The following is a 26,538-nucleotide window of genomic DNA, read 5'->3' as shown; positions in this document are numbered from 1 at the left end:
AACATCTTCTCTGTGACAGATGTTAAGTTAATTAGCCTGTAGTATCCTACTTTTTGTCTCCCTCCCTTTTTGAATAATTCATCCGTGCATTCTGTAGTTGTATTCGTCAGCTGGATATGAATACTTGAAGGGCGGCACAGTGGTTAGCACTGCTGCCTCACAGTGCCAGGGACCCGGGTTCAATGCTGGCCTTGGGTGACTGTCGGTGTGGAGTTTGCACGTTCTCCCCGTGTCTGTGGAGGTCCAAAGATGTCCCGGTGAAGTGGGTTGGCCATGAATATTCCCCCTTAGTGTCCAGGGATGTGTAGTTTAAGTTAAGGGGTTACAGGGACAATGGACATGGGTAAAATGCTCATGTGAAGGATGAGCACAGAGTCAGTGGCCTCCTTCTGCACTATAGGTTTTCTATGATTCACCACCATCCTCTCAGGTCACCTTTTGACGCACAATGAATATTGGCCTTGTCAGGAATGCCCACATCCCGAGAATGGATATTTTAAAAAACTCAATTTTTTAAGCACCAAGTCAGGAGTGTGATGGAATACTCTCCACTTGCCTGGATGAGTGCAGCTCCAACAACACTCAAGAAGCTCCACACCATCCAGGACAAAGCAGCCCCGCTTGATTGCTCCCCCTTCCACAAACATTCACTCCCCCCCCCCCCCCCCCCCCCAGCCCCCGACAATCAGTGGCAGTCGTGTGTACCATCTACAAGATGCACTGCAATAAGTCACCAAAGCCCCCTGAGGCAGCACCTTGAAAAACTCAATTTTCAATCGGGGATTGGATAAATATTTTAAAATGGAAAATAAATTGAAGGGCTTGAGGGAATAGGGAAGGTGTGTGGGACTAATTGCATAGCTCTTTCAAAAAGCCTGCACAGTATGGATGGGCCGAATGGCCTCCTTTTGCACTGTTGAATTCTAATTCTGCAAAGTTCAAATGTCCAGTTTTATACACACTGGCCAATGGGCTGGAAGCTTGAGGCATAGATACCAATGATTTTATCAAAAAATATATTCATTTGTGGCATGCAGGCGCTGTTTACTAAGCCAGCATTAGTTTCCAATCCCTAATTGTCCTCGAGAAGGTGGTGGTGAGCTGCCTTCCTGAACATACTGCAGTCTGTGTGGTGTAGGTACACCCACAGTGCTGTTAGAGAGGGAGTTCCAGAATTTTGACTCCGTGACAGTGCAGGAACGGCCGATATATTTCCAAGTCAGGATGGTGAGTGACTCGGAGGGGAACCTCCAGGTGGTGGGGTTCCCAGGTATCTTCTGCCCATGTTCTTCTAGATGGTAGTGGTTGTGGGTTTAGAAGGTGCTGCCTCAGGAGCTTTGGTGAGTTATAGTGAGTTGTAGATGGTACACACGGCTGCTACCGATTGTCGGGGGGAGGGAAAGGGAGTGAATATTTGTGGAAGGGGGAGCAATCAAGCGGGGCTGCTTTGTCCTGGATGGTGTTGAGCTTCTTGAGTGTTGTTGGAGCCGCACTCATCCAGGCAAGTGGAGAGTATTCCATTACACTCCTGACTTGTGCCTTGTCGATGGTGGACAGGCTTTGGGGGTCAGGAGGTGAGTTACTCGCTGTCGGATTCCCTGCCTCTGACTTGCTCTGGTAGCCACAGTGTTTATATTTGTAGTCTAATCCAGTTTCTAGTCAATGGTAACCCCAGAAGGGTGATAGTGGGGATTCCGTGATGGCAATGCCATTGGAGTTCTTGTTCTGAATGACCCAAATGCACTCTGATTTTATGCAATTTTAAAAATTCATTCTTCCACAGGATGCGTGAGCAGTTTTGGGCCCCGTATCTAAGGAAGGATGTGCTGGGCCTTGGAAAGGGTCCAGAGGAGGTTCACAAGAATGATCCCTGGAATGAAGAACTTGTCGTATGAGGAATGGTTGAGGACTCTGGGTCTGTACTTGTTGGAGTTTAGAAGGATGAGGGGGGATCTTATTGAAACTTACAGGATACTGCGAGGCCTGGATACAGTGGACGTGGAGAGGATGTTTCCACTTGTGGGAAAAACTAAAAGCAGAGGACACAATCTCAGACTAAAGCGACGATTCCTTTAAAACAGAGATGAGGAGGAATTTCTTCAGCCAGGGGGTGGTGAATCTGTGGAACTCTTTGCCACAGAAGGCTGTGGAGGCCAAAATCACTGAGTGTCTTTAAGGCAGAGATAGATAGGTTCTTGATTAATAAGGGGATCAGGGGTTAGGGGAGAAGGCAGGCGAATGGGGATGAGAAAAATATCAGCCATGATTGAATGGCGAAGCAGACTCGATGGGCCGAGTGGCCTAATTCTGCTCCTATGTCTTATGGTCTAATGGTGTGTCGCTGACTGGACCAGCATTTGTTACCCATCCTGAATTGCTCTTGAACAGAATGGCTCGCTAAGGCCATTTCAAATGCCAGATAAGAATTAATTATGTGGGTCTGCAAACATACAACAAGTCATATTGGAGTTGAAATGTTAACTCTCTTTCTCCCTCCACAGATGCTGTCAGATCTGCTGCGTTTATATTCTTCTGCTTGGGTAAGAAAGATCGAGGCTCGTGTTCTGCTCAGTCAGCTCGTCGAATACTGTGCGACCACCCTGCCACCATGGTGCGTTCTTTCTCTGTTTCAATGTAAACGTACCAAAAATACAAAAGGACTGGTGAAACAATAATGGAGTTCTTTATCTGTAAATAGTCTTATCTTCAAATAATGGCCATTGCGAGCTGTGAAGCCTTGTCTGGCCTTGACCACCCACTGCTTGTTTGTCAGGGTCAAACTCATCACATCCTGTTGAGGTATATAATGATTAATAGTAGTTAGACATAAGCATAGACATAGATTTTACAGTGCAGAAGGAGGCCATTTGGCCCATCAAGTCTGCACCGGCCCTTTGTAAGAGCACCCCACTTAGTTTAAAGGTGCGTGTTTACAGATTTCAACAAGGACGATGGTTATTGTTTATTTTCATTGACAGGATATGTGCGTTGTTGGCTAGGCCAGCATTTGTTGCCCATCCCTATTTGCCCTTGAGCAAGTGGTGGTGAGCTGCCTTCTCGAACCGCAGCAGTCCATGCGGTGTAGGTATACCCGCAGTGCTGTTAGGGAGGGAGTGCCAGGATTTTGCCCCAGCGACAGTGAAGGAACGGCCGATATATTTCCAAGTAGGGGTGCTGGGTAACTAGGGTGCTGCTCATTGAGCCACAGCTGAAACTTGGGACTGAATTTTTCAGCTGACTGGGTCTCCATTCCCGCCATCTGAAGAATCCGTGGGGAACGTATCCCCGCCGACTTGGAGTGCCCCCGCAGCCATTTCACGCTGGACTGAGGTTTAACTGGCTGTAGGTGGGAACGCTGCCATTTGCTGGGGGGGAAGACCTTCCCTCGAGAGCTGGCTGATCAGATTGTCCGCCAGCTCTCTAGCTCCTGCAGCGACAGCGCTACCGGTGGACAGAAGGAGAAATGCGGGAGGACGCCTGAGACGAAGGGGCAGGACTTTCCGTCCCTTCCCGATAACAGGGTCTTCCAGTCCCACCAAAGGTGACTCCCTGCCCCCAGTAGCGGGTTCCCCAGTGGCGGACGTGGAAGCCAGGCAAAGGCCATAGACTTTGGCACACCGGAACTTCCCGCTGGCAGCAAATGGCTCATAGAACATAGAACAGTACAGCACAGAACAGGCCCTTCGGCCCTCAATGTTGTGCCGAGCCATGATCACCCTACTCCAACCCACGTATCCATCCTATACCCGTAACCCAACAACCCCCCCCCCCCCCCCCCCTCCCCTCCCCTCCCCTCTCCTCTTAACCTTACTTTTTTATTAGGACATTACGGGCAATTTAGCATGGCCAATCCACCTAACCCGCACATCTTTGGACTGTGGGAGGAAACCGGAGCACCCGGAGGAAACCCACGCAAACAGGGGGAGGACGTGCAGACTCCACACAGACAGTGACCCAGCCGGGAATCGAACCTGGGACCCTGGAGCTGTGAAGCATTTATGCTAACCACCATGCTACCCTGCTGCCCTACTCGCCGTGGAAAAACCCACCATGGGGCGGGGTGAGGTGGGATGCTAGAACAAAGAACAAAGAAAATTACAGCACAGGAACAGGCCCTTCGGCCCTCCCAGCCTGCGCTGATCCAGATCCTTTATCTAAACCTGTCCCCTATTTTCCAAGGATCTACTTCCCTCTGTTCCCCGCCCGTTCATATATCTGTCTGGATGCCTCTTAAATGATGCTATCATACCCGCCTCTACCACCTCCGCTGGCAAAGCGTTCCAGGCACCCACAACCCTCTGCGTAAAAGACTTTCCACGCAAATCACCCTTAAACTTTCCCCCTCTCACCTTGAAATTGTGACCCTTGTAATTGACACCCCCACTCTTGGAAAAAGCTTGTTGCTGTCCACCCTGTCCATACCTCTCATAATTTTGTAGACCTCAATCAGGTCCCCCCTCAACCTTCGTCTTTCCAACAAAAACAATCCTAATCTACTCAACCTTTCTTCATAGCTAGCACCCTCCATACCAGGCAACATCCTGGTGAACCTCCTCTGCACCCTCTCAAAAGCATCCACATCCTTCTGGTAATGTGGCGACCAGAACTGCACGCAGTATTCCAAATGTGGCCTAACCAAAGTCCTATACAACTGTAACATGACCTGCCTACTCTTGTACTCAATACCCCGTCCAATGAAGGCAAGCATGCTGTAAGCCTTCTTGACCACTCTATCGACCTGCGTTGCCACCTTCAGGGTACAATGGACCTGAACTCCCAGATCTCTCTGTACATCAATTTTCCCCAGGACTCTTCCATTGACCGTAAAGTCCGCTCTTGAATTTGATCTTTCAAAATGCATCACCTCGCATTTGCCTGGAAAATCCCAGCCTACGCCTGGGCACCAGAGGCCCAGGGAGGTCCAAGGGGTCCCAGCACAGAGGGGTCAAGAGAGGCCCAGGGGGCGCAAAGTGGGCCGATCGGTGTCTCAGGGGAGAGACCGGCTGTTGAGTGGGGGGAGGGCGGTCAGGAGGCGCTCAGTCCTTTTGAGCTCAGGAAGGGATTTCTGATGGAGTCATCTCCCCACCGCCCGAGAGATAACCCTTTTGATTTTTGGCTTTTCCCAAGTTCAATCCTTCTGCCAGCCTAAGACTTGAGGCCGGGCAAGAAGCAACCCTTAACCGTTACTTAACGGGCTCAATTGGGGCAAGTGCAGGCTTCCCGTCCAAGGCCTTGCACCTCCCCCTCCCCGGCACAAAATCGCTGCATGGTTGGGACAGGCGGGAACCTGGGGGAAAGCCCACCCCTCCAATTTCATAATTGACTCTTCCATCCTGGAGAAAAATGGTTCTGACTATCCACTCTGTCCACACCCCTCATATTCCTGTAGACTTCCATCAGGTCACCCTCAATCTCCGTCGTTCCAGGCCTGCCCCTCCCCTAAAAGTCCGTCAGTGGGGGAGCTTAAAATGCTGACCTTAACATTGAAACATACAATGGAATGGGTTGGAGAAGGGAGCTGGGCTCGGAGGGGAAACTAAGACAGGGGGAGTTGGACATTCAGAAAGAGCAGAGTGTGAAAGCAAAGAAATGCAGCAGTCCAATTTAATAAAGGCGAGGGGAGTCGTTTATTTTGAACATGGACTATTTACACAGGTTGAACCTCACTGTGTCCTCTCCCTGTGTCATCACTTTCCTTTTTGTTCAGAAAATATTTTATTGAGGCATTTATAATTTTAGCATATTAACATTCTAAACAACAGAGTGGTCCAACACACGCAAAAACTCCATAATAACACACCCAATTTCCCCCCGCCCTAACACCCAGCTACCCATATATTAGATTCGCCGCCCTTATTCGTCATTTCCATGCCTCCCCCCCCCCCCCCCCCCCCCCCCCCCCCCGCTGACGGTCAATAATTCTCCTTGAAGAAGTCGATGAAAGGCTCCGAGCGAACCCCTGCAATGAAGCCCTTAAGGCAAACTTAACTTTCTCCAGCCTGAGAAACCCAGCCATGTCACTGACCCACACCCCCGACTTTGGGGACTCCGAGTCCCTCCATCCCAGCAAAATCCATCTCCGGGCCACCAGGGAGGCAAAGGCCAAAACGTCAGCCTCTCTCCCCCCCTGGGCTCCCAGATCTTCCGACACTCCAAATATTGCCACTTCTGGGCTCGGAGTCACCCTCCCTTCCAGGACCTCTGACACGATGTCCGCAAACCCCTGCCTTAATCCCGTGTCATTGGTTTCTAACTGACCGACCCTTTATACAACATAATTATCAGCCCCATAGTTCGAGCGGGAGCTCATACCCCTTGAGCCACACGGGGAAAACAATCGACCCCGCCCGGCGTGTTTCATGTAGGTTATTACACAAAGAGGTCTTGTGGACTGGATGTGATGTGTTTGACCCTCATTAATTAAATGAAACTGAAAATCTTTTGTTGTCACAAGTGGGCTTCAAATGAGGTTACTGTGAAAAGCCCCTAGTCGCCACATTCCGGCGCCTGTTCGAGGAGGCTGGTATGGGAATTGAACCGTGCTGCTGGCCTGCTTTCAAAGCCAGTTATTTAGCCCAGTGTGCTAAACCAGCCCCAGCAATTAGCTATGAGGAGAGGTTGGAGAAACCTGGGTTTGTTCTCACTGGAACGACGGAGGTTGAGGGGCGACCTGATAGAAGTCTACAGGATTATGAGGGGCATGAACAGAGTGGATAGTCAGAAGCTTTTTCCCAGGATGGAAGAGTCAATGACTAGGGGACATAGGTTTAAGGTGCGAGGGGCAAAGTTTAGAGGAGATGCGCGAGGGAGGTTTTTTACACAGAGGGTAGTGGACACCTGGAACTCGCTGCCGGGGGAGATAGTAGAAGCAGGTACAATAGTGACTTTTAAGGAGCATCTTGACAAATACATGAATAGGATGGGAATAGAGTGATATGGTCCTCGGAAGGGTAAGGGGTATTAGTTCCTGCAGGCAGCATGGTTGGCGCAGGCTTGGCAGGTTGCAGGGCCCGATCCTGCGCTGTAGTTTTCTTTGTTCTTTGTTCATACAAGCAGCGGTGGTCGAGACCAGACATGAGGCACAGTGGGTAGCGTTTAACCTCTGATCCAGTAGCTCCAGGTTCAAGCCCCACCCCAGGGCCCGATGGCCAAGGTAGGCCCGTTCATGCCACCTATCAACCAGCAGATCCTTCGGAACGCACCAATGGCTGCCGGTAAGAGCGGGAGGGACAGCCACGCATGATGTGGAGTGTCAGCCCACGACTCCGCCCCCTAGTGCAGCTGTATAAATACCCCTGTCCAGAGTCAGCCTGAGTTCACTACGAGTTCATCGACGGGTAACAGGCTGGCTCTGAAGTAAGTCGATTAAAGCCTAGATTCACATCGGAAACACTTGTCTGGTGAATTGATGGTTCCATCAGGAAGAAAATTGGAACGTGGGACCACACTGGAACTAAACTCCGGGAAGGAGGTAAAGCATCAGCACAGGCGAGCGAGTGAGGATTGAAATTTTTAGAGAACAAAGCTGCGGAAATAAAAAGAACAAACATTTGGATGGAATTTACAAAGAACACTTTTCAGTCACTGAGGAAGTGAAACGTGATTTTATTTAATCTAACAAAAATACAAAAGCCATGAACTTTAATATTAATAGTACTAAAGCACCTTTGCAAGAAATTAAATTCTTTACAATGTCTAAACATGTAAACAACATGTTAATCTAGCAGGTATTTAGATAAGCAGATACTGCATACAATCAGAAACCCTCAGTTAACACAGATCCTTTGTTTTTATTAAGAACTCAAAGGGGTTCGGGTGAGCTCTAATTAAGGGGCGTTAACCAAAGGCATTATGGGACATGAGGCAAAGGTGGGCCTATAGTGTTAGGTTGCAGGTCAGCCATGATGTGGGAGGCACGGTAGCACAGTGGTTAGCACTGTAGGGGGTGCAGGTCACTTTCAGGACTTGTGGGAGGAAACCGGAGCACCCGGAGGAAACCCACGCAGACACGGGGAGGACGTGCAGACTCCACACAGACAGTGACCCAGCGGGGAATCGAACCTGGGACCCTGGCGCTGTGAAGCCACAGTGCTAACCACTTGTGCTATGTCAGTAATAAATCTACTGGGTAGATTAGGTGCAGTGAACCTGTGAAAGAAAAATCAACATTCATTTGACAAGAACTGTACAGAAGCAAGGAAGAAAGATTTGCATTTATATAGCATTTTTCATCACCATTAGATGTCTCAAAGTGCTTTGCAGACAATTAGGCATTTCTTGATGTGTCCTCATTGTTGTAGTGGAGGACATTCAGCGTCTAATCTGTGCACAGAAAGCTCCCACAAACAGCAACGTGACATTTTCCAAGTAATCTTTTGTGATGTTGATTGAAGGATAAATACTGACCAGGGCATTCGGGGTTAATCCCTGCCTCCTCTTTGAAATAACGCCTTGGGATCCTTTACATCCACCCAAGCAGGCCTCGATTTGACATCTCACCTCAAAATGGCATCTCCAACTGTGCAGCACTCCCCCCCCCCCCCCCCCCCCCCCCCCACCCCCCACCCCCCACCCCCCAGTGCTTAGAATATAGAACATACAGTGCAGAAGGAGGCCATTTGGCCCATCGAATCTGCACCGACCCACTTAAGTCCCCACTTCTACGCTATCTCGCAACCCAATAACCCTTCCTAACCTCTTTGGTCACTAATTGCAATTTATCATGGCCAATCCACCTAACCTGCACGTCTTTGGACTGTGGGAGGAAACCGGAGCACCCGGAGGAAACCCACGCAGACACGGGGAGGACGTGCAGACTCCACACAGACAGTGACCCAAGCCGGGAATCGAACCTGAGACCCTGGCGCTGTGAAGTTACAGTGCTATCCACTTGTGCTACCGTGCAATGGGAACGTCAGCCTCGATCTTGGTGCTCAGATCGTGCAGGAGGAGGTGAACGGGGGGTCGTGGGACTCAGCGGCAACTGAGCCATGGTTGACATACCGAGGGTGAGTATTGGGTGATATGGATAATACCAAGGCCGTGGACGGGGTTCAGACGGTGGCTGGAGTTTCACTGGGACCTGAGTTGACGTGGAGAGACTCCCCTGAGAACAGAGAAGGTTAAATGGCGAATTCATAGAGATGTTCAAAATCATGAAAGGCTTTACTGGAGTAAGGCAGGAGAGAGTGTTTGTGCTGATAGGGGAGTCAGTAACTAGAGAAACATACAGATTGGAGCAAATTGGTGGAAATAGAGTCAGGTTTGTATTATGCATGCGTGGGGGAGAGAAAGGCTATTCACTCGCTCGTGTGTAGGGTGTCCAGAGCGTAATAAAGGCACCAAAATCCAAATGGAATGCTTGAATTCTACAACACAATAGGAGGCCATTCTGCCTATCATGCCTATACTATCTCTTTGAAAGATCCATCAAATTAGACCGGCTTCCCTGCTCTATTCCCATCACTCTGTCATGTGTTTCCTCTTCAACAATTTATCCAACTCCCCTTTTAAACGTTCCTGTTGAATCTGCTTCCACCGCTCTTCCGGGATTCCAGATCACAACTCAACTGCGTGAAAGCATTCTTTGTGAGATCATAAGAAGCAGGAGGAGTAGGCCATTCGGCCCCTCGAGCCTGCTCTGGTCAGTCAATAATGTCACGGCTCAGCGGATTGTGGCCTTAACTCCACTTTCTTGTCTGCTCCCCTAAACCCTCGACTCTCTTGTTAATCTAAACTCTAACACGACTTGAACATACTCACTGACCCACAGCCCCCACTGCTCTCTGGGGGGAGAATTCCAAACATTAACGACCCTCAGAGAGAAGAAATTCCCACTCATCTCCGACTTAAATGCGTCCCCATGCCTGTTTGATGCACAAAAGGTGCAATGCTTGGACATGTTCCCTTTGGATGAAAGGACAAGTCCCTGTATATGAATATGTGTAGTGTCTACCAAACACCCGACTGTTAATCTTAGTCTCCCTGTTGCATTCTCCATGGCAACGCCTTGACCAATCAGAGCCGACTCCCCAACCCTTTTCTCATGCAATATAAATTATTGCTCCCTTTGAAATTTGGCATTCTTGCATCTTTCCTAATGAGTGCAAGATGAAAACCTTCAACAGTATAACTCTTCTTTTTCAGCAATGATCAAGTTCTGTTCAACCAGGTAATTATTCTACAGTTCCTACACTGACCTCCTGAAGCTCCATGGTACCAGCAGCTGTCCCTGCATAAAGCACATATAAATTAGGGGCTGAATAAGGCCATTCGGCCCTTCAAACCTGTTCTGTCATTCAACAAGATCCCAGTTGATCTCCTACCTCAACTCCATCCCACCTCAACTCCATCTTCCTGCACAATCCCCACATCCCTTAATCCCCTTAGTACCTCTAAGTAAAATCCATTGACCTATGTCTTGAATATATTCGACGACAGAGCATTCACATCTCCCTGGGCTGGAGAATAGCAATGATTCAGAGCAATTTGAGTGTAGACATTCCCCTCATCTGCGTCTCAAATGGCTGGCTCCTTATTCTGCGGCTGTGACTCCTGTGTTCTCGATCCTCCAGCCAGGGGAGGGAGCATTTCCTCAGCATCTAGCCTGTCAAGCCCCCTCAAGAGTTTAGCTCAGGGCGGCACGTGGCGCAGTGGTTAGCACAGGGACTGCGGCGCTGAGGACCCGGGTTCGAATCCTGATCCTGGGTCACCGTCCCTGTGGAGTTTGCACATTCTCCCCATGTTTGTATGAGTCTCACCCCCACAACCCAAAGATGTGCAGGGTAGGTGGATTGGCCACGCCGAATTGCCCCTTAATTGGAAAAAAAAAGTAATTGGGTACTCTAAATTTGTAAAAAGAAAGAACGTAGCTCAGTGGGGCGGACTCTCGACACTGAGATTGTGTGTTCGAGTCCCACCCCGAGGCTCGCGTACAAAATCTTGGCTGAACACTGATGCAGTGGCGCACTATCGGAAACATTGTCACGCAGGTCGGACATTACATTGAGGCCCTTTCTATCCCTCAGTTGGATATAAAAGACCCCACGGTGCTATTTCTAAGAAAACAATATTTCGCCCTCAATTAATTTCACGACAAAATAGATGATCTGGTCATTATCACACTGTTATTTATATGTGAGCTTGCTGTACATTAATTGGCTTCCAATGCAAACTTATGTTTATATAGTCTACCTTTTTTTTTATAAATTTAGAGTATCCAATTCATTTTTTCCAATTAAGGGGCAATTTAGCGTGGCCAATCCACCTACCCTGCACATCTTTGGGTTGTGGGGGTGAAACCCACGCAAACACGGGGAGAATGTGCAAACTCCACACAGACAGTGACCCAGAGCCGGGATCGAACCTGGGACCTCGGCGCCGTGAGGCTGCAGGGCTAACCCACTGCGCCACCGTGCTGCCCCTATGTTTATATAGTACCTTGAGTGTAGAAGGTAACCTTAAGACAAAATGGCCCAGGCGCTTCACAGGAGCGCTGCAAAATCACACAAAGGTTGACCAAAAAGCTGGGTTAAAGAGGTAGATTTGAAGGAGTGTCTTACTGTAGGAGAGAGGGCGAGAGAGGCGGGGAGGTTTAAGGAGGGATCTCCAGACCTCCGGGCCCATGAAGCCGAGGTTCCCAGCCACCAAAGTTGGAGTGCTTAAAATCGCCGATGCTGAAGGTCCCTGAACATCAGGAGCACAGAGGTCTTGGGGGTTGGTTGGGGGGTGAGTACAGAGGAAGGGAAGAGCGCGGGGGAGGGGGAGGGGGGCAACGGAGAGATCTGAAAACGAGGGTGGGAATTTTCAAACTCGAGGCGGTGCATGACCGGGAGCGAGCACAGGTTAAAACCGGGGCTTGCATGCCAAGCACCTCATTAGATGTGAAACATGCCGGGAAAATTTGGAAAGGTGTCGCGGCTCGCAACTCTTCGTTTTCCCTCGAAATGTTTTGGGGAAGTGACAAACTCAGTACTTATTGTCTCACAATATTTCACATTCTTCCCTCTGTCTGAGCCCGTGCTACCTTGTCACAATGTGCAGCCTCGGCTTTACGGGGGGAACAAGAGACAAGAGCCCCACCAATGCCAGTGTCTGAAAGCTAGGCTGTGAGCCCAAGGTAGGCCTCAGAATCACCCCCCCCCCCCCCCCCCCACCACACTTTCATGGCCTCCAAGTGGATCCTCCCTCCTCCTCCCACCCTCCCTCTGATTCAGCTGCAAAGAAACCGACCCCCCCACAGGTTGGCTGCAATCTCTCTCGGTTTAGAGAGTGGACAGAATCCCTCCGGAATCCTTACAACACAGAAGGAGGCCATTGAGCCCATCGGGTCTGCACCGACCCTCTGAAAGAGCAGCCTACCACCATCCTAATCTCGAAACCCAGTAACCCCACCTAACGTTTTGGACACTAGGGGGCAATTTATCATGCTTGTTAGGTGAATTGGACATTCTGAATTCTCCCTCAATGTACCCGAGCAGGCGCCGGAATGTGGTGACTAGGGGCTTTTCACAGTAACTTCATTGCAGTGTTAATACCTGGGAGCCCCACCACTTGGAGGTTCCCCTCCAAGTCACTCACCATCCCGACCTGGAAATATATCGGCCGTTCCCTCGCTGTCGCTGGGGCAAAATCCTGGAACTCCCTCCCTAACAGCACTGCGGGTGCACCTACACCACCTGGACTCCAGCGGTTCAAGATGGCGGCTCACCAGCACTTTCTCAAGGGGCAATTAGGGATGGACAACAAATGCTGGCCTAGCCAGCGACGCCCACATCCCGTGAAAGATTAATTAAAAATTCACCGCCAATAATTAAAAAAATATTTTCTCTCCCTCAAAAATACATTTTTCCTTCGTCAAATGAATGATGGCAAAGTGCGTTTGAAGTGCACAGGGCTTTGTAGAAGACAAGTTTGCAGTTCAACTGCTTCTCAAACCTTACAACCCAGCTCAGTCTTTCAGACGAACATCCAGTCATGGGTCAGAGTCGAACCCTTTATTTCCATCCCTTCTCTCCGCAGGTGCATCCTGACTCACTGAGTCTTTGGAGGATGTTGTATTTTTATTACTAATCTCATTGTCCCTTGAATACTTTCACTTTCCAAGTCCCTTCCTGCAACTTATTTCGCACAGTTACCATTTGTTGAGAATGATTCAGACTCATTCCCTTGTCATTGTCCCTCCACTGAGCATTGAGAATCGAACACAACCTCCACTGTGAAAGGAATGCTTTGGGTTCAACTCTTCCTGGAGGTTTCCCGTCACCAACCCGCGCTGTGCGAGTTTTTCCCTCCCCGTGGGAGGTACAAGGCAGTCTTGGATAGGGCATGAGGTAAACTCCCTCATCTTGCAGGAGGTACCGAGGCCACATCCTCCTTCTTCAGTCTTTGTGTGGGTTTCATGCGTCCATTGCCTTGGAAACAAAAGTTGGGCGTGGGGGGAGTTGGGGGCTGTCGGCGAAACGCCCCCCCCCCCCCTGTAAGGAACATTAAATTTCTTGAACCCAAGCTCTGGTACACTCGTCACCCTTTCTTTCTGGGACAGATTCCCACTTGATGCAATGGTGGTCAGGAGCAGCAGAAACGGCATCATCACTGCAAGCGGGTCAGCAGTCAGACCAGAGATTGGCCATCTTCGTACGGTCCACAGTCACCACGTACTCCCCTGACAAAGACCAGGAAACCGCGTTGATGGATGATCTGGAAAACAAGGGAGAGAGAGAGAGAGTGAAAGCTATTTCGGAGCAGGGAGAGGGGAAATGGACTGTGTGTGTGTGTGTGTGTAAGTGGGGGGAGAATTTGTCAAGGTTGAATCTTTGGAGGCATAGACTTGGACGAAGGGCAGAGGGTGGGGCGTGGCAGGATCTTCCTCAGATGAGGGAGTGGGAATCTGGAGCTCCGACCTTCTCCGAGCACTGCCAACCCTCCCGTCTTGCCCTGGAGTCTCCAGGATCTGAAGATCGATCAATCTCCAGGACACTGCTGCGTGAAAAATCATCGGGTGGCTCAAAGAGATTTGTTTCATGTCATTCTCTTTGAACATTTCTCTCCAACGGATATAAAAACATTGAAAATGGGGAAAAAAGACAGTTTGACTGACATCCTCCATTTGGATGATGGGTCTATTACCTTTCCACTTGGCTGATCCCATTCCTCCTTCACCGCTCGCCTCATCTCTGGAATCAATCTAGTGAACATCCTCTGAACTGCCGCTCACGCAACCTCAGGGGCTGGTTTAGCACAGTGGACTAAACAGCTGGCTTGTAATGCAGAACAAGGCAAGCAGCGCGGGTTCAATTCCCGTACCAGCCTCCCCGAACAGGCTCCGGAATGTGGTGACTAGGGGCTTTTCACAGCAACTGCATTGAAGCCTACTTGTGACAATAAGCGATTATTATTATTATTATCCCTCCTCAAATAAGGGGACCGAAACTGTACACCGAGCTCCAGGTGAGGTCTCGTCAATGCCTCGTACAGCTGTAGCAACATAAGACAAGTTTTGAATATCGAGCCACTTGAGGGGGTATAAAGACAGATCAAAAACCTCCTTAAAGAAGGAGATGGTAGCGGAAAAGGACAGGGTGCGAATTCCTTGGGGACCAGGCAGCTGATGGCACGGCCGCTAATGATGGAGCGATTAAAATTGGGGATGGGCAGGAGACAAGAGTTGGAGAAGTGCTGCGATCTTGGAGGGCTGTGGGGATGGAGGAGGGAAGCGGCCACGGAGGGATTTGAAAACACCATAGAACATACAGTGCAGAAGGAGGCCATTCGGCCCATCGAGTCTGCACCGACCCACCCTATCCCTGTAACCCAATAACCCCTCCTAACCTTTTTTGGCCACTAAGGGCAATTTATCATGGCCAATCCACCTAGCCCGCACATCTTTGGACTGTGGGAGGAAACCGGAGCACCCGGAGGAAACCCACGCAGACATGGGGAGAACTCCGCACAGACAGTGACCCAGCGGGGAATCGAACCTGGGTCCCTAGTGCTCTGAAGCCACAGTGCTAGCCACTTGTGCTACCGTGCTGCCCTCAAAGAGAAGACTTTTGAAACTGAAGTATTGGGAGCCAATGTGGATCAGTGCGCACAAGGAAGATGGGTGAACAGATTTTGGTGTGAGTAAAGATACGTGCAGCAGAGTCCTGTTGGAGCTCAATTTTCAGAAGAGTGCGAGTTGTGAAGCTGGAGAGGGAAGCGTTGCAGAAGCCAGCTCATACCGACTCCAATAAAAGATCATGCAGACTCGAAACATTAACTCTGTTTCTCTCTCCACAGATGCTGCCGGACCTGCTGTGATTGTCCTGCATTTTTTGTTTTAATTTCAGATTTGCAGCATCAGCAGTATTTTTCTTTTATCATCGTGTTGACTCTATTTGTTCTGGAGAAGATTCGCCAGGCAGACATTCTCCGCTGTCTGACTGTTCCTATGCGGAGGGAATGACGTGCGTGTTTTACCCCCACAAAATGACCACAGTGTTTACAGGGAAAAGAAATCGGTGACCAGTGAGGAATGGGACTCGAAACTACCAGTCAGAATATGAATATTCTTGAAAAGAGAGACATGTTGTTGAAGTTTTTCATCTTACACTCATCAGAACAAACACAAGAGTATCAAATTTCAAATGATCGCAACAATTTATCCCACAGAGGAAAAGGGCCTTGATTGGTTGGAAGGTTGAATCTGATTGGCTGAGATGTTGCCACGGAGAACGCAACAGGAACTACAGGCTCCCCAAGCTCCCAGCTAATTCAAAAAAGGTGCAAGGCTTGAGCATATTCCTTTTGTTTGCGGGGAACAGGTCCCTGTGTATGAACGCATGTGGCTTCTAACGAGCGTAAATGAAACGCTCGACAGATTGTCTGAAATTGGTTGTCAGTGTAGCTATTAGCCCACTCAGGATTGTTCAGCAAGTGCTGCCCAATCGTGGAATCACATCTAACAGCAGACATTTTGCTGTGGGCTGGTTGAGTATGGTCTGCACTCTGCATATTACAGCCAATTGAAGGAATATGGTTGTTTGACTTGATCAGCTAATTTCTGGAATGTCGGGTGCATGTACCTGACATCCCACTGGCACGGAACTTCATACCCGGCGTTGCTCAATTGCGTGGTTTTGGGACTGTCGGCTGTTCGCAGAATATACTACTCGCTAGCCCCTGCAGAGTCACTTGCTTAACGTGTTATAAAAGTATCCCGGCCAAGCTCAAAATACCCCAGAAAGGGAAAGCATCTCAAAACTCTGAATGGAGGGTTCAACAGGAAACTCCTCGCTGTCTTTCTAATCATTGCAGTCCCGGGCAATATTCACCCCGCGACCCACATAATTAAAAGCGACTTTCAGGTGGTACAGATGCTGTCAGACCTGCTGAGATTTTCCTGCATTTTCAGTTTTTGATCCGGGTTTCCAGCAGTCGCAGTATTTTACACTTACTTTCAGGTCATTTACCGCATGAAAATGAAAAATGAAAATCGCTTATTGTCACGAGTTGGCTTCAAATGAAGTTACTGTAAAAAGCCCCTAGTCGCCACATTCCGGCGCCTGTTCGGGGAGGCTGGTACGGGAATTGAACCGCGCTGCTGGCCTGCCTGGGTCTGCTTTAAAAGCCAGCGATTTAGCCCAATGTGCTAAACCAGCCCCATGATGTTTGTTGGAGCTTGCTGTGCCCAAATTGGCAGCCGAGCCAATGGCTGGAAAGTTCTGGGATGTCCGGAAGACAAATAAGGTGCGATATCTTGTAGTTTCCGATCTGAAAGGCTTCGGATAAACGGAGGCCGTTGCTGCATTGCTTCGGAATAAATTTCACTCTCAGAAGTGGAGGCAAAACAGGGACAAACGCAGAATGCGCAAGGTGCACTTCCTCCACATACCTGTGCTGACCAACCAAGGAAGTCTCCAATTGGCCAGTGAGGGTGTCCCAGACATAGAGAACTCCCTCCGAGGATCCAACAACTGCATAGCATCCATCAGGGCTGGAAGAACAAAAATAGACAAATCCATTACCAACTTCCGACAGGACAGATGGATACAGGAGCTTCAGACTACATGAAAACAAGAGGATTATCATACACTGAACACCCCTCCCCACGGCTACATCTCTCTGCAAACTCTTTCACCTTTACATGGACTTGTTCATACTCAGTAGGTGACAAGCAGCTCGCAATCCAGTCTCTTGTCCCTGTAATCCAGACTGACACTCCCAGTACCAATACTGAGGGAGTGCCGCACTGTCAGAGGGTCAGTACTGAGGGAGTGCCGCACTGTCAGAGGGTCAGTACTGAGGGAGTGCTGCACTGTCAGAGGGTCAGTACTGAGGGAGTGCTGCACTGTCAGAGGGTCAGTACTGAGGGAGTGCCGCACTGTCAGAGGGTCAGTACTGAGGGAGTGCTCTGTCAGAGGGTCAGTACTGAGGGAGTGCTGCACTGTCAGAGGGTCAGTACTGAGGGAGTGCCGCACTGTCAGAGGGTCAGTACTGAGGGAGTGCCGCACTGTCAGAGGGTCAGTACTGAGGGAGTGCCGCACTGTCAGAGGGTCAGTACTGAGGGAGTGCCGCACTGTCAGAGGGTCAGTACTGAGGGAGTGCCGCACTGTCAGAGGGTCAGTACTGAGGGAGTGCCGCACTGTCAGAGGGTCAGTACTGAGGGAGTGCCGCACTGTCAGAGGGTCAGTACTGAGGGAGTGCTGCACTGTCAGAGGGTCAGTACTGAGGGAGTGCCGCACTGTCAGAGGGTCAGTACTGAGGGAGTGCCGCACTGTCAGAGGGTCAGTACTGAGGGAGTGCTGCACTGTCAGAGGGTCAGTACTGAGGGAGTGCCGCACTGTCAGAGGGTCAGTACTGAGGGAGTGCCGCACTGTCAGAGGGTCAGTACTGAGGGAGTGCCGCACTGTCAGAGGGTCAGTACTGAGGGAGTGCCGCACTGTCAGAGGGTCAGTACTGAGGGAGTGCCGCACTGTCAGAGGGTCAGTACTGAGGGAGTGCCTGCACTGTCAGAGGGTCAGTACTGAGGGAGTGCTGCACTGTCAGAGGGTCAGTACTGAGGGAGTGCCGCACTGTCAGAGGGTCAGTACTGAGGGAGTGCCTGCACTGTCAGAGGGTCAGTACTGAGGGAGTGCTGCACTGTCAGAGGGTCAGTACTGAGGGAGTGCCGCACTGTCAGAGGGTCAGTACTGAGGGAGTGCCGCACTGTCAGAGGGTCAGTACTGAGGGAGTGCTGCACTGTCAGAGGGTCAGTACTGAGGGAGTGCCGCACTGTCAGAGGGTCAGTACTGAGGGAGTGCCGCACTGTCAGAGGGTCAGTACTGAGGGAGTGCCGCACTGTCAGAGGGTCAGTACTGAGGGAGTGCCTGCACTGTCAGAGGGTCAGTACTGAGGGAGTGCCGCACTGTCAGAGGGTCAGTACTGAGGGAGTGCCGCACTGTCAGAGGGTCAGTACTGAGGGAGTGCTGCACTGTCAGAGGGTCAGTACTGAGGGAGTGCCGCACTGTCAGAGGGTCAGTACTGAGGGAGTGCCGCACTGTCAGAGGGTCAGTACTGAGGGAGTGCCGCACTGTCAGAGGGTCAGTACTGAGGGAGTGCCGCACTGTCAGAGGGTCAGTACTGAGGGAGTGCCGCACTGTCAGAGGGTCAGTACTGAGGGAGTGCCGCACTGTCAGAGGGTCAGTACTGAGGGAGTGCTGCACTGTCAGAGGGTCAGTACTGAGGGAGTGCCGCACTGTCAGAGGGTCAGTACTGAGGGAGTGCTGCACTGTCAGAGGGTCAGTACTGAGGGAGTGCCGCACTGTCAGAGGGTCAGTACTGAGGGAGTGCCGCACTGTCAGAGGGTCAGTACTGAGGGAGTGCCGCACTGTCAGAGGGTCAGTACTGAGGGAGTGCCGCACTGTCAGAGGGTCAGTACTGAGGGAGTGCCGCACTGTCAGAGGGTCAGTACTGAGGGAGTGCCGCACTGTCAGAGGGTCAGTACTGAGGGAGTGCCGCACTGTCAGAGGGTCAGTACTGAGGGAGTGCCGCACTGTCAGAGGGTCAGTACTGAGGGAGTGCCGCACTGTCAGAGGGTCAGTACTGAGGGAGTGCTGCACTGTCAGAGGGTCAGTACTGAGGGAGTGCCGCACTGTCAGAGGGTCAGTACTGAGGGAGTGCTGCACTGTCAGAGGGTCAGTACTGAGGGAGTGCTGCACTGTCAGAGGGTCAGTACTGAGGGAGTGCCGCACTGTCAGAGGGTCAGTACTGAGGGAGTGCTGCACTGTCAGAGGGTCAGTACTGAGGGAGTGCTGCACTGTCAGAGGGTCAGTACTGAGGGAGTGCCGCACTGTCAGAGGGTCAGTACTGAGGGAGTGCCTGCACTGTCAGAGGGTCAGTACTGAGGGAGTGCCTGCACTGTCAGAGGGTCAGTACTGAGGGAGTGCTGCACTGTCAGAGGGTCAGTACTGAGGGAGCGCTGCACTGTCAGAGGGTCAGTACTGAGGGAGTGCTGCACTGTCAGAGGGTCAGTACTGAGGGAGTGCTGCACTGTCAGAGGGTCAGTACTGAGGGAGTGCCGCACTGTCAGAGGGTCAGTACTGAGGGAGTGCCGCACTGTCAGAGGGTCAGTACTGAGGGAGTGCCTGCACTGTCAGAGGGTCAGTACTGAGGGAGTGCCGCACTGTCAGAGGGTCAGTACTGAGGGAGTGCTGCACTGTCAGAGGGTCAGTACTGAGGGAGTGCCGCACTGTCAGAGGGTCAGTACTGAGGGAGTGCCGCACTGTCAGAGGGTCAGTACTGAGGGAGTGCCTGCACTGTCAGAGGGTCAGTACTGAGGGAGTGCCGCACTGTCAGAGGGTCAGTACTGAGGGAGTGCTGCACTGTCAGAGGGTCAGTACTGAGGGAGTGCCGCACTGTCAGAGGGTCAGTACTGAGGGAGTGCCGCACTGTCAGAGGGTCAGTACTGAGGGAGTGCTGCACTGTCAGAGGGTCAGTACTGAGGGAGTGCCGCACTGTCAGAGGGTCAGTACTGAGGGAGTGCCGCACTGTCAGAGGGTCAGTACTGAGGGAGTGCCTGCACTGTCAGAGGGTCAGTACTGAGGGAGTGCCGCACTGTCAGAGGGTCAGTACTGAGGGAGTGCCGCACTGTCAGAGGGTCAGTACTGAGGGAGTGCCGCACTGTCAGAGGGTCAGTACTGAGGGAGTGCCGCACTGTCAGAGGGTCAGTACTGAGGGAGTGCCGCACTGTCAGAGGGTCAGTACTGAGGGAGTGCCGCACTGTCAGAGGGTCAGTACTGAGGGAGTGCCGCACTGTCAGAGGGTCAGTACTGAGGGAGTGCCGCACTGTCAGAGGGTCAGTACTGAGGGAGTGCCGCACTGTCAGAGGGTCAGTACTGAGGGAGTGCCGCACTGTCAGAGGGTCAGTACTGAGGGAGTGCCGCACTGTCAGAGGGTCAGTACTGAGGGAGTGCCGCACTGTCAGAGGGTCAGTACTGAGGGAGTGCTGCACTGTCAGAGGGTCAGTACTGAGGGAGTGCCGCACTGTCAGAGGGTCAGTACTGAGGGAGTGCCGCACTGTCAGAGGGTCAGTACTGAGGGAGTGCCGCACTGTCAGAGGGTCAGTACTGAGGGAGTGCCGCACTGTCAGAGGGTCAGTACTGAGGGAGTGCCGCACTGTCAGAGGGTCAGTACTGAGGGAGTGCCGCACTGTCAGAGGGTCAGTACTGAGGGAGTGCCGCACTGTCAGAGGGTCAGTACTGAGGGAGTGCCTGCACTGTCAGAGGGTCAGTACTGAGGGAGTGCGCACTGTCAGAGGGTCAGTACTGAGGGAGTGCTGCACTGTCAGAGGGTCAGTACTGAGGGAGTGCCGCACTGTCAGAGGGTCAGTACTGAGGGAGTGCTGCACTGTCAGAGGGTCAGTACTGAGGGAGTGCCGCACTGTCAGAGGGTCAGTACTGAGGGAGTGCTGCACTGTCAGAGGGTCAGTACTGAGGGAGTGCTGCACTGTCAGAGGGTCAGTACTGAGGGAGTGCTGCACTGTCAGAGGGTCAGTACTGAGGGAGTGCCTGCACTGTCAGAGGGTCAGTACTGAGGGAGTGCCGCACTGTCAGAGGGTCAGTACTGAGGGAGTGCCGCACTGTCAGAGGGTCAGTACTGAGGGAGTGCCGCACTGTCAGAGGGTCAGTACTGAGGGAGTGCTGCACTGTCAGAGGGTCAGTACTGAGGGAGTGCTGCACTGTCAGAGGGTCAGTACTGAGGGAGTGCCGCACTGTCAGAGGGTCAGTACTGAGGGAGTGCCGCACTGTCAGAGGGTCAGTACTGAGGGAGTGCCGCACTGTCAGAGGGTCAGTACTGAGGGAGTGCCGCACTGTCAGAGGGTCAGTACTGAGGGAGTGCCGCACTGTCAGAGGGTCAGTACTGAGGGAGTGCCGCACTGTCAGAGGGTCAGTACTGAGGGAGTGCCGCACTGTCAGAGGGTCAGTACTGAGGGAGTGCCGCACTGTCAGAGGGTCAGTACTGAGGGAGTGCCGCACTGTCAGAGGGTCAGTACTGAGGGAGTGCCGCACTGTCAGAGGGTCAGTACTGAGGGAGTGCCGCACTGTCAGAGGGTCAGTACTGAGGGAGTGCCTGCACTGTCAGAGGGTCAGTACTGAGGGAGTGCCGCACTGTCAGAGGGTCAGTACTGAGGGAGTGCCGCACTGTCAGAGGGTCAGTACTGAGGGAGTGCCGCACTGTCAGAGGGTCAGTACTGAGGGAGTGCCGCACTGTCAGAGGGTCAGTACTGAGGGAGTGCCGCACTGTCAGAGGGTCAGTACTGAGGGAGTGCCTGCACTGTCAGAGGGTCAGTACTGAGGGAGTGCCTGCACTGTCAGAGGGTCAGTACTGAGGGAGTGCCGCACTGTCAGAGGGTCAGTACTGAGGGAGTGCTGCACTGTCAGAGGGTCAGTACTGAGGGAGTGCTGCACTGTCAGAGGGTCAGTACTGAGGGAGTGCCGCACTGTCAGAGGGTCAGTACTGAGGGAGTGCTGCACTGTCAGAGGGTCAGTACTGAGGGAGTGCTGCACTGTCAGAGGGTCAGTACTGAGGGAGTGCCGCACTGTCAGAGGGTCAGTACTGAGGGAGTGCTGCACTGTCAGAGGGTCAGTACTGAGGGAGTGCCGCACTGTCAGAGGGTCAGTACTGAGGGAGTGCCTGCACTGTCAGAGGGTCAGTACTGAGGGAGTGCCTGCACTGTCAGAGGGTCAGTACTGAGGGAGTGCTGCACTGTCAGAGGGTCAGTACTGAGGGAGTGCTGCACTGTCAGAGGGTCAGTACTGAGGGAGTGCCGCACTGTCAGAGGGTCAGTACTGAGGGAGTGCCGCACTGTCAGAGGGTCAGTACTGAGGGAGTGCTGCACTGTCAGAGGGTCAGTACTGAGGGAGTGCCGCACTGTCAGAGGGTCAGTACTGAGGGAGTGCTGCACTGTCAGAGGGTCAGTACTGAGGGAGTGCTGCACTGTCAGAGGGTCAGTACTGAGGGAGTGCCGCACTGTCAGAGGGTCAGTACTGAGGGAGTGCCGCACTGTCAGAGGGTCAGTACTGAGGGAGTGCCGCACTGTCAGAGGGTCAGTACTGAGGGAGTGCTGCACTGTCAGAGGGTCAGTACTGAGGGAGTGCCGCACTGTCAGAGGGTCAGTACTGAGGGAGTGCCGCACTGTCAGAGGGTCAGTACTGAGGGAGTGCTGCACTGTCAGAGGGTCAGTACTGAGGGAGTGCCGCACTGTCAGAGGGTCAGTACTGAGGGAGTGCCGCACTGTCAGAGGGTCAGTACTGAGGGAGCGCCGCACTGTCAGAGGGTCAGTACTGAGGGAGTGCCGCACTGTCAGAGGGTCAGTACTGAGGGAGTGCCGCACTGTCAGAGGGTCAGTACTGAGGGAGTGCTGCACTGTCAGAGGGTCAGTACTGAGGGAGTGCCGCACTGTCAGAGGGTCAGTACTGAGGGAGTGCTGCACTGTCAGAGGGTCAGTACTGAGGGAGTGCTGCACTGTCAGAGGGTCAGTACTGAGGGAGTGCCGCACTGTCAGAGGGTCAGTACTGAGGGAGTGCCTGCACTGTCAGAGGGTCAGTACTGAGGGAGTGCCGCACTGTCAGAGGGTCAGTACTGAGGGAGTGCCGCACTGTCAGAGGGTCAGTACTGAGGGAGTGCTGCACTGTCAGAGGGTCAGTACTGAGGGAGTGCCGCACTGTCAGAGGGTCAGTACTGAGGGAGTGCTGCACTGTCAGAGGGTCAGTACTGAGGGAGTGCTGCACTGTCAGAGGGTCAGTACTGAGGGAGTGCCGCACTGTCAGAGGGTCAGTACTGAGGGAGTGCTGCACTGTCAGAGGGTCAGTACTGAGGGAGTGCCGCACTGTCAGAGGGTCAGTACTGAGGGAGTGCCGCACTGTCAGAGGGTCAGTACTGAGGGAGTGCCTGCACTGTCAGAGGGTCAGTACTGAGGGAGTGCCGCACTGTCAGAGGGTCAGTACTGAGGGAGTGCTGCACTGTCAGAGGGTCAGTACTGAGGGAGTGCTGCACTGTCAGAGGGTCAGTACTGAGGGAGTGCCGCACTGTCAGAGGGTCAGTACTGAGGGAGTGCTGCACTGTCAGAGGGTCAGTACTGAGGGAGTGCCTGCACTGTCAGAGGGTCAGTACTGAGGGAGTGCTGCACTGTCAGAGGGTCAGTACTGAGGGAGTGCCGCACTGTCAGAGGGTCAGTACTGAGGGAGTGCTGCACTGTCAGAGGGTCAGTACTGAGGGAGTGCCGCACTGTCAGAGGGTCAGTACTGAGGGAGTGCTGCACTGTCAGAGGGTCAGTACTGAGGGAGTGCTGCACTGTCAGAGGGTCAGTACTGAGGGAGTGCCGCACTGTCAGAGGGTCAGTACTGAGGGAGTGCTGCACTGTCAGAGGGTCAGTACTGAGGGAGTGCCGCACTGTCAGAGGGTCAGTACTGAGGGAGTGCCGCACTGTCAGAGGGTCAGTACTGAGGGAGTGCTGCACTGTCAGAGGGTCAGTACTGAGGGAGTGCTGCACTGTCAGAGGGTCAGTACTGAGGGAGTGCTGCACTGTCAGAGGGTCAGTACTGAGGGAGTGCCGCACTGTCAGAGGGTCAGTACTGAGGGAGTGCTGCACTGTCAGAGGGTCAGTACTGAGGGAGTGCTGCACTGTCAGAGGGTCAGTACTGAGGGAGTGCCGCACTGTCAGAGGGTCAGTACTGAGGGAGTGCCGCACTGTCAGAGGGTCAGTACTGAGGGAGTGCCGCACTGTCAGAGGGTCAGTACTGAGGGAGTGCCGCACTGTCAGAGGGTCAGTACTGAGGGAGTGCTGCACTGTCAGAGGGTCAGTACTGAGGGAGTGCCTGCACTGTCAGAGGGTCAGTACTGAGGGAGTGCTGCACTGTCAGAGGGTCAGTACTGAGGGAGTGCTGCACTGTCAGAGGGTCAGTACTGAGGGAGTGCCTGCACTGTCAGAGGGTCAGTACTGAGGGAGTGCCTGCACTGTCAGAGGGTCAGTACTGAGGGAGTGCCGCACTGTCAGAGGGTCAGTACTGAGGGAGTGCCGCACTGTCAGAGGGTCAGTACTGAGGGAGTGCCGCACTGTCAGAGGGTCAGTACTGAGGGAGTGCTGCACTGTCAGAGGGTCAGTACTGAGGGAGTGCCGCACTGTCAGAGGGTCAGTACTGAGGGAGTGCTGCACTGTCAGAGGGTCAGTACTGAGGGAGTGCCTGCACTGTCAGAGGGTCAGTGAGGGAGTGCTGCACTGTCAGAGGTCAGTACTGAGGGAGTGCTGCACTGTCAGAGGGTAAGTACTGAGTGAGTGCCGCACTGTCAGAGGGTCAGTACTGAGGGAGTGCCGTACTGCCAGAGGGTCAGTACTGAGGGAGAGCTGCACTGTCAGAGGGTCAGTACTGAGGGAGTTCCGCACTGTCAGAGGGTCAGTACTGAGGGAGTGCTACACTGTCAGAGGGTCAGTACTGAGGGAGTGCCGCACTTCAGAGGGTCAGTGCTGAGGGAGTGCCGCACTGTCAGAGGGTCAGTACTGAGGGAGTGCCGCACTGTCAGAGGGTCAGTGCTCAGGGAATGCTGCACTGTCAGAGGGTCAGTACTGAGGGAGAGCTGCACTGTCAGAGGGTCAGTACTGAGGGAGTTCCGCACTGTCAGAGGGTCAGTACTGAGGGAGTGCCGCACTGTCAGAGGGTCAGTACTGAGGGAGTGCTGCACTGTCAGAGGGTCAGTACTGAGGGAGTGCCGCACTGTCAGAGGGTCAGTACTGAGGGAGTGCTGCACTGTCAGAGGGTCAGTACTGAGGGAGTGCTGCACTGTCAGAGGGTCAGTACTGAGGGAGTGCTGCACTGTCAGAGGGTCAGTACTGAGGGAGTCCGCACTGTCAGAGGGTCAGTACTGAGGGAGTGCTGCACTGTCAGAGGGTCAGTACTGAGGGAGTGCTGCACTGTCAGAGGGTCAGTACTGAGGGAGTGCCGCACTGTCAGAGGGTCAGTACTGAGGGAGTGCTGCACTGTCAGAGGGTCAGTACTGAGGGAGCGCTGCACTGTCAGAGGGTCAGTACTGAGGGAGTGCTGCACTGTCTAGGGTCAGTACTGAGGGAGTGCCGCACTGTCGGAGGGTCAGTACTGAGGGAGTGCCTGCACTGTCAGAGGGTCAGTACTGAGGGAGTGCCGTACTGTCAGAGGGTCAGTACTGAGGGAGTGCCGCACTGTCAGAGGGTCAGTACTGAGGGAGTGCTGCACTGTCAGAGGGTCAGTACTGAGGGAGTGCTCTACTGTCAGAGGGTCAGTACTGAGGGAGTGCTGCACTGTCAGAGGGTCAGTACTGAGGGAGTGCTGCACTGTCAGAGGGTCAGTACTGAGGGAGTGCCGCACTGTCAGAGGGTCAGTACTGAGGGAGTGCCGCACTGTCAGAGGGTCAGTACTGAGGGAGTGCCGCACTGTCAGAGGGTCAGTACTGAGGGAGTGCCGCACTGTCAGAGGGTCAGTACTGAGGGAGTGCTGCACTGTCAGAGGGTCAGTACTGAGGGAGAGCCGCACTGTCAGAGGGTCAGTACTGAGGGAGTACCGCACTGTCAGAGGGTCAGTACTGAGGGAGCTGCCGCACTGTCAGAGGGTCAGTACTGAGGGAGTGCCGCACTGTCAGAGGGTCAGTACTGAGGGAGTGCCGCACTGTCAGAGGGTCAGTACTGAGGGAAGTGCTGCACTGTCAGAGGGTCAGTACTGAGGGAGAGCTGCACTGTCAGAGGGTCAGTACTGAGGGAGTGCCGCACTGTCAGAGGGTCAGTACTGAGGGAGTGCTGCACTGTCAGAGGGTCAGTACTGAGGGAGTGCCGCACTGTCAGAGGGTCAGTACTGAGGGAGTGCCGCACTGTCAGAGGGTCAGTACTGAGGGAGTGCTGCACTGTCAGAGGGTCAGTACTGAGGGAGTGCCGCACTGTCAGAGGGTCAGTACTGAGGGAGTGCTGCACTGTCAGAGGGTCAGTACTGAGGGAGTGCTGCACTGTCAGAGGGTCAGTACTGAGGGAGTGCCGCACTGTCAGAGGGTCAGTACTGA

At 52.9% G+C, this 26,538-nt stretch overlaps 1 protein-coding gene across 1 annotated transcript in view; it reads right to left on the bottom strand.

Moving 5' to 3' along the window:
- Nucleotides 1–12,682: 12,682 nt before the first annotated feature.
- The window catches only part of LOC119977787 (protein Atg16l2-like), a 131,217-nt gene continuing 117,361 nt past the window's right edge, over nt 12,683–26,538 (bottom strand). The window contains exons 18-19 of the mRNA XM_038818995.1: nt 16,874–16,975; nt 12,683–13,698 (exon numbers count right to left, since the gene is read on the bottom strand). Of these exons, the coding sequence (XP_038674923.1) occupies nt 13,605–13,698; nt 16,874–16,975 (196 nt within the window). The 3' untranslated portion in view covers nt 12,683–13,604. The remainder of the gene's footprint in view (nt 13,699–16,873; nt 16,976–26,538) is intronic.

The sequence above is a fragment of the Scyliorhinus canicula genome, chromosome 14 (genome assembly GCF_902713615.1).
Source record: "Scyliorhinus canicula chromosome 14, sScyCan1.1, whole genome shotgun sequence".
NCBI lineage: Eukaryota > Metazoa > Chordata > Chondrichthyes > Carcharhiniformes > Scyliorhinidae > Scyliorhinus > Scyliorhinus canicula.
This window is presented reverse-complemented; position numbering and strand designations above follow the sequence as displayed.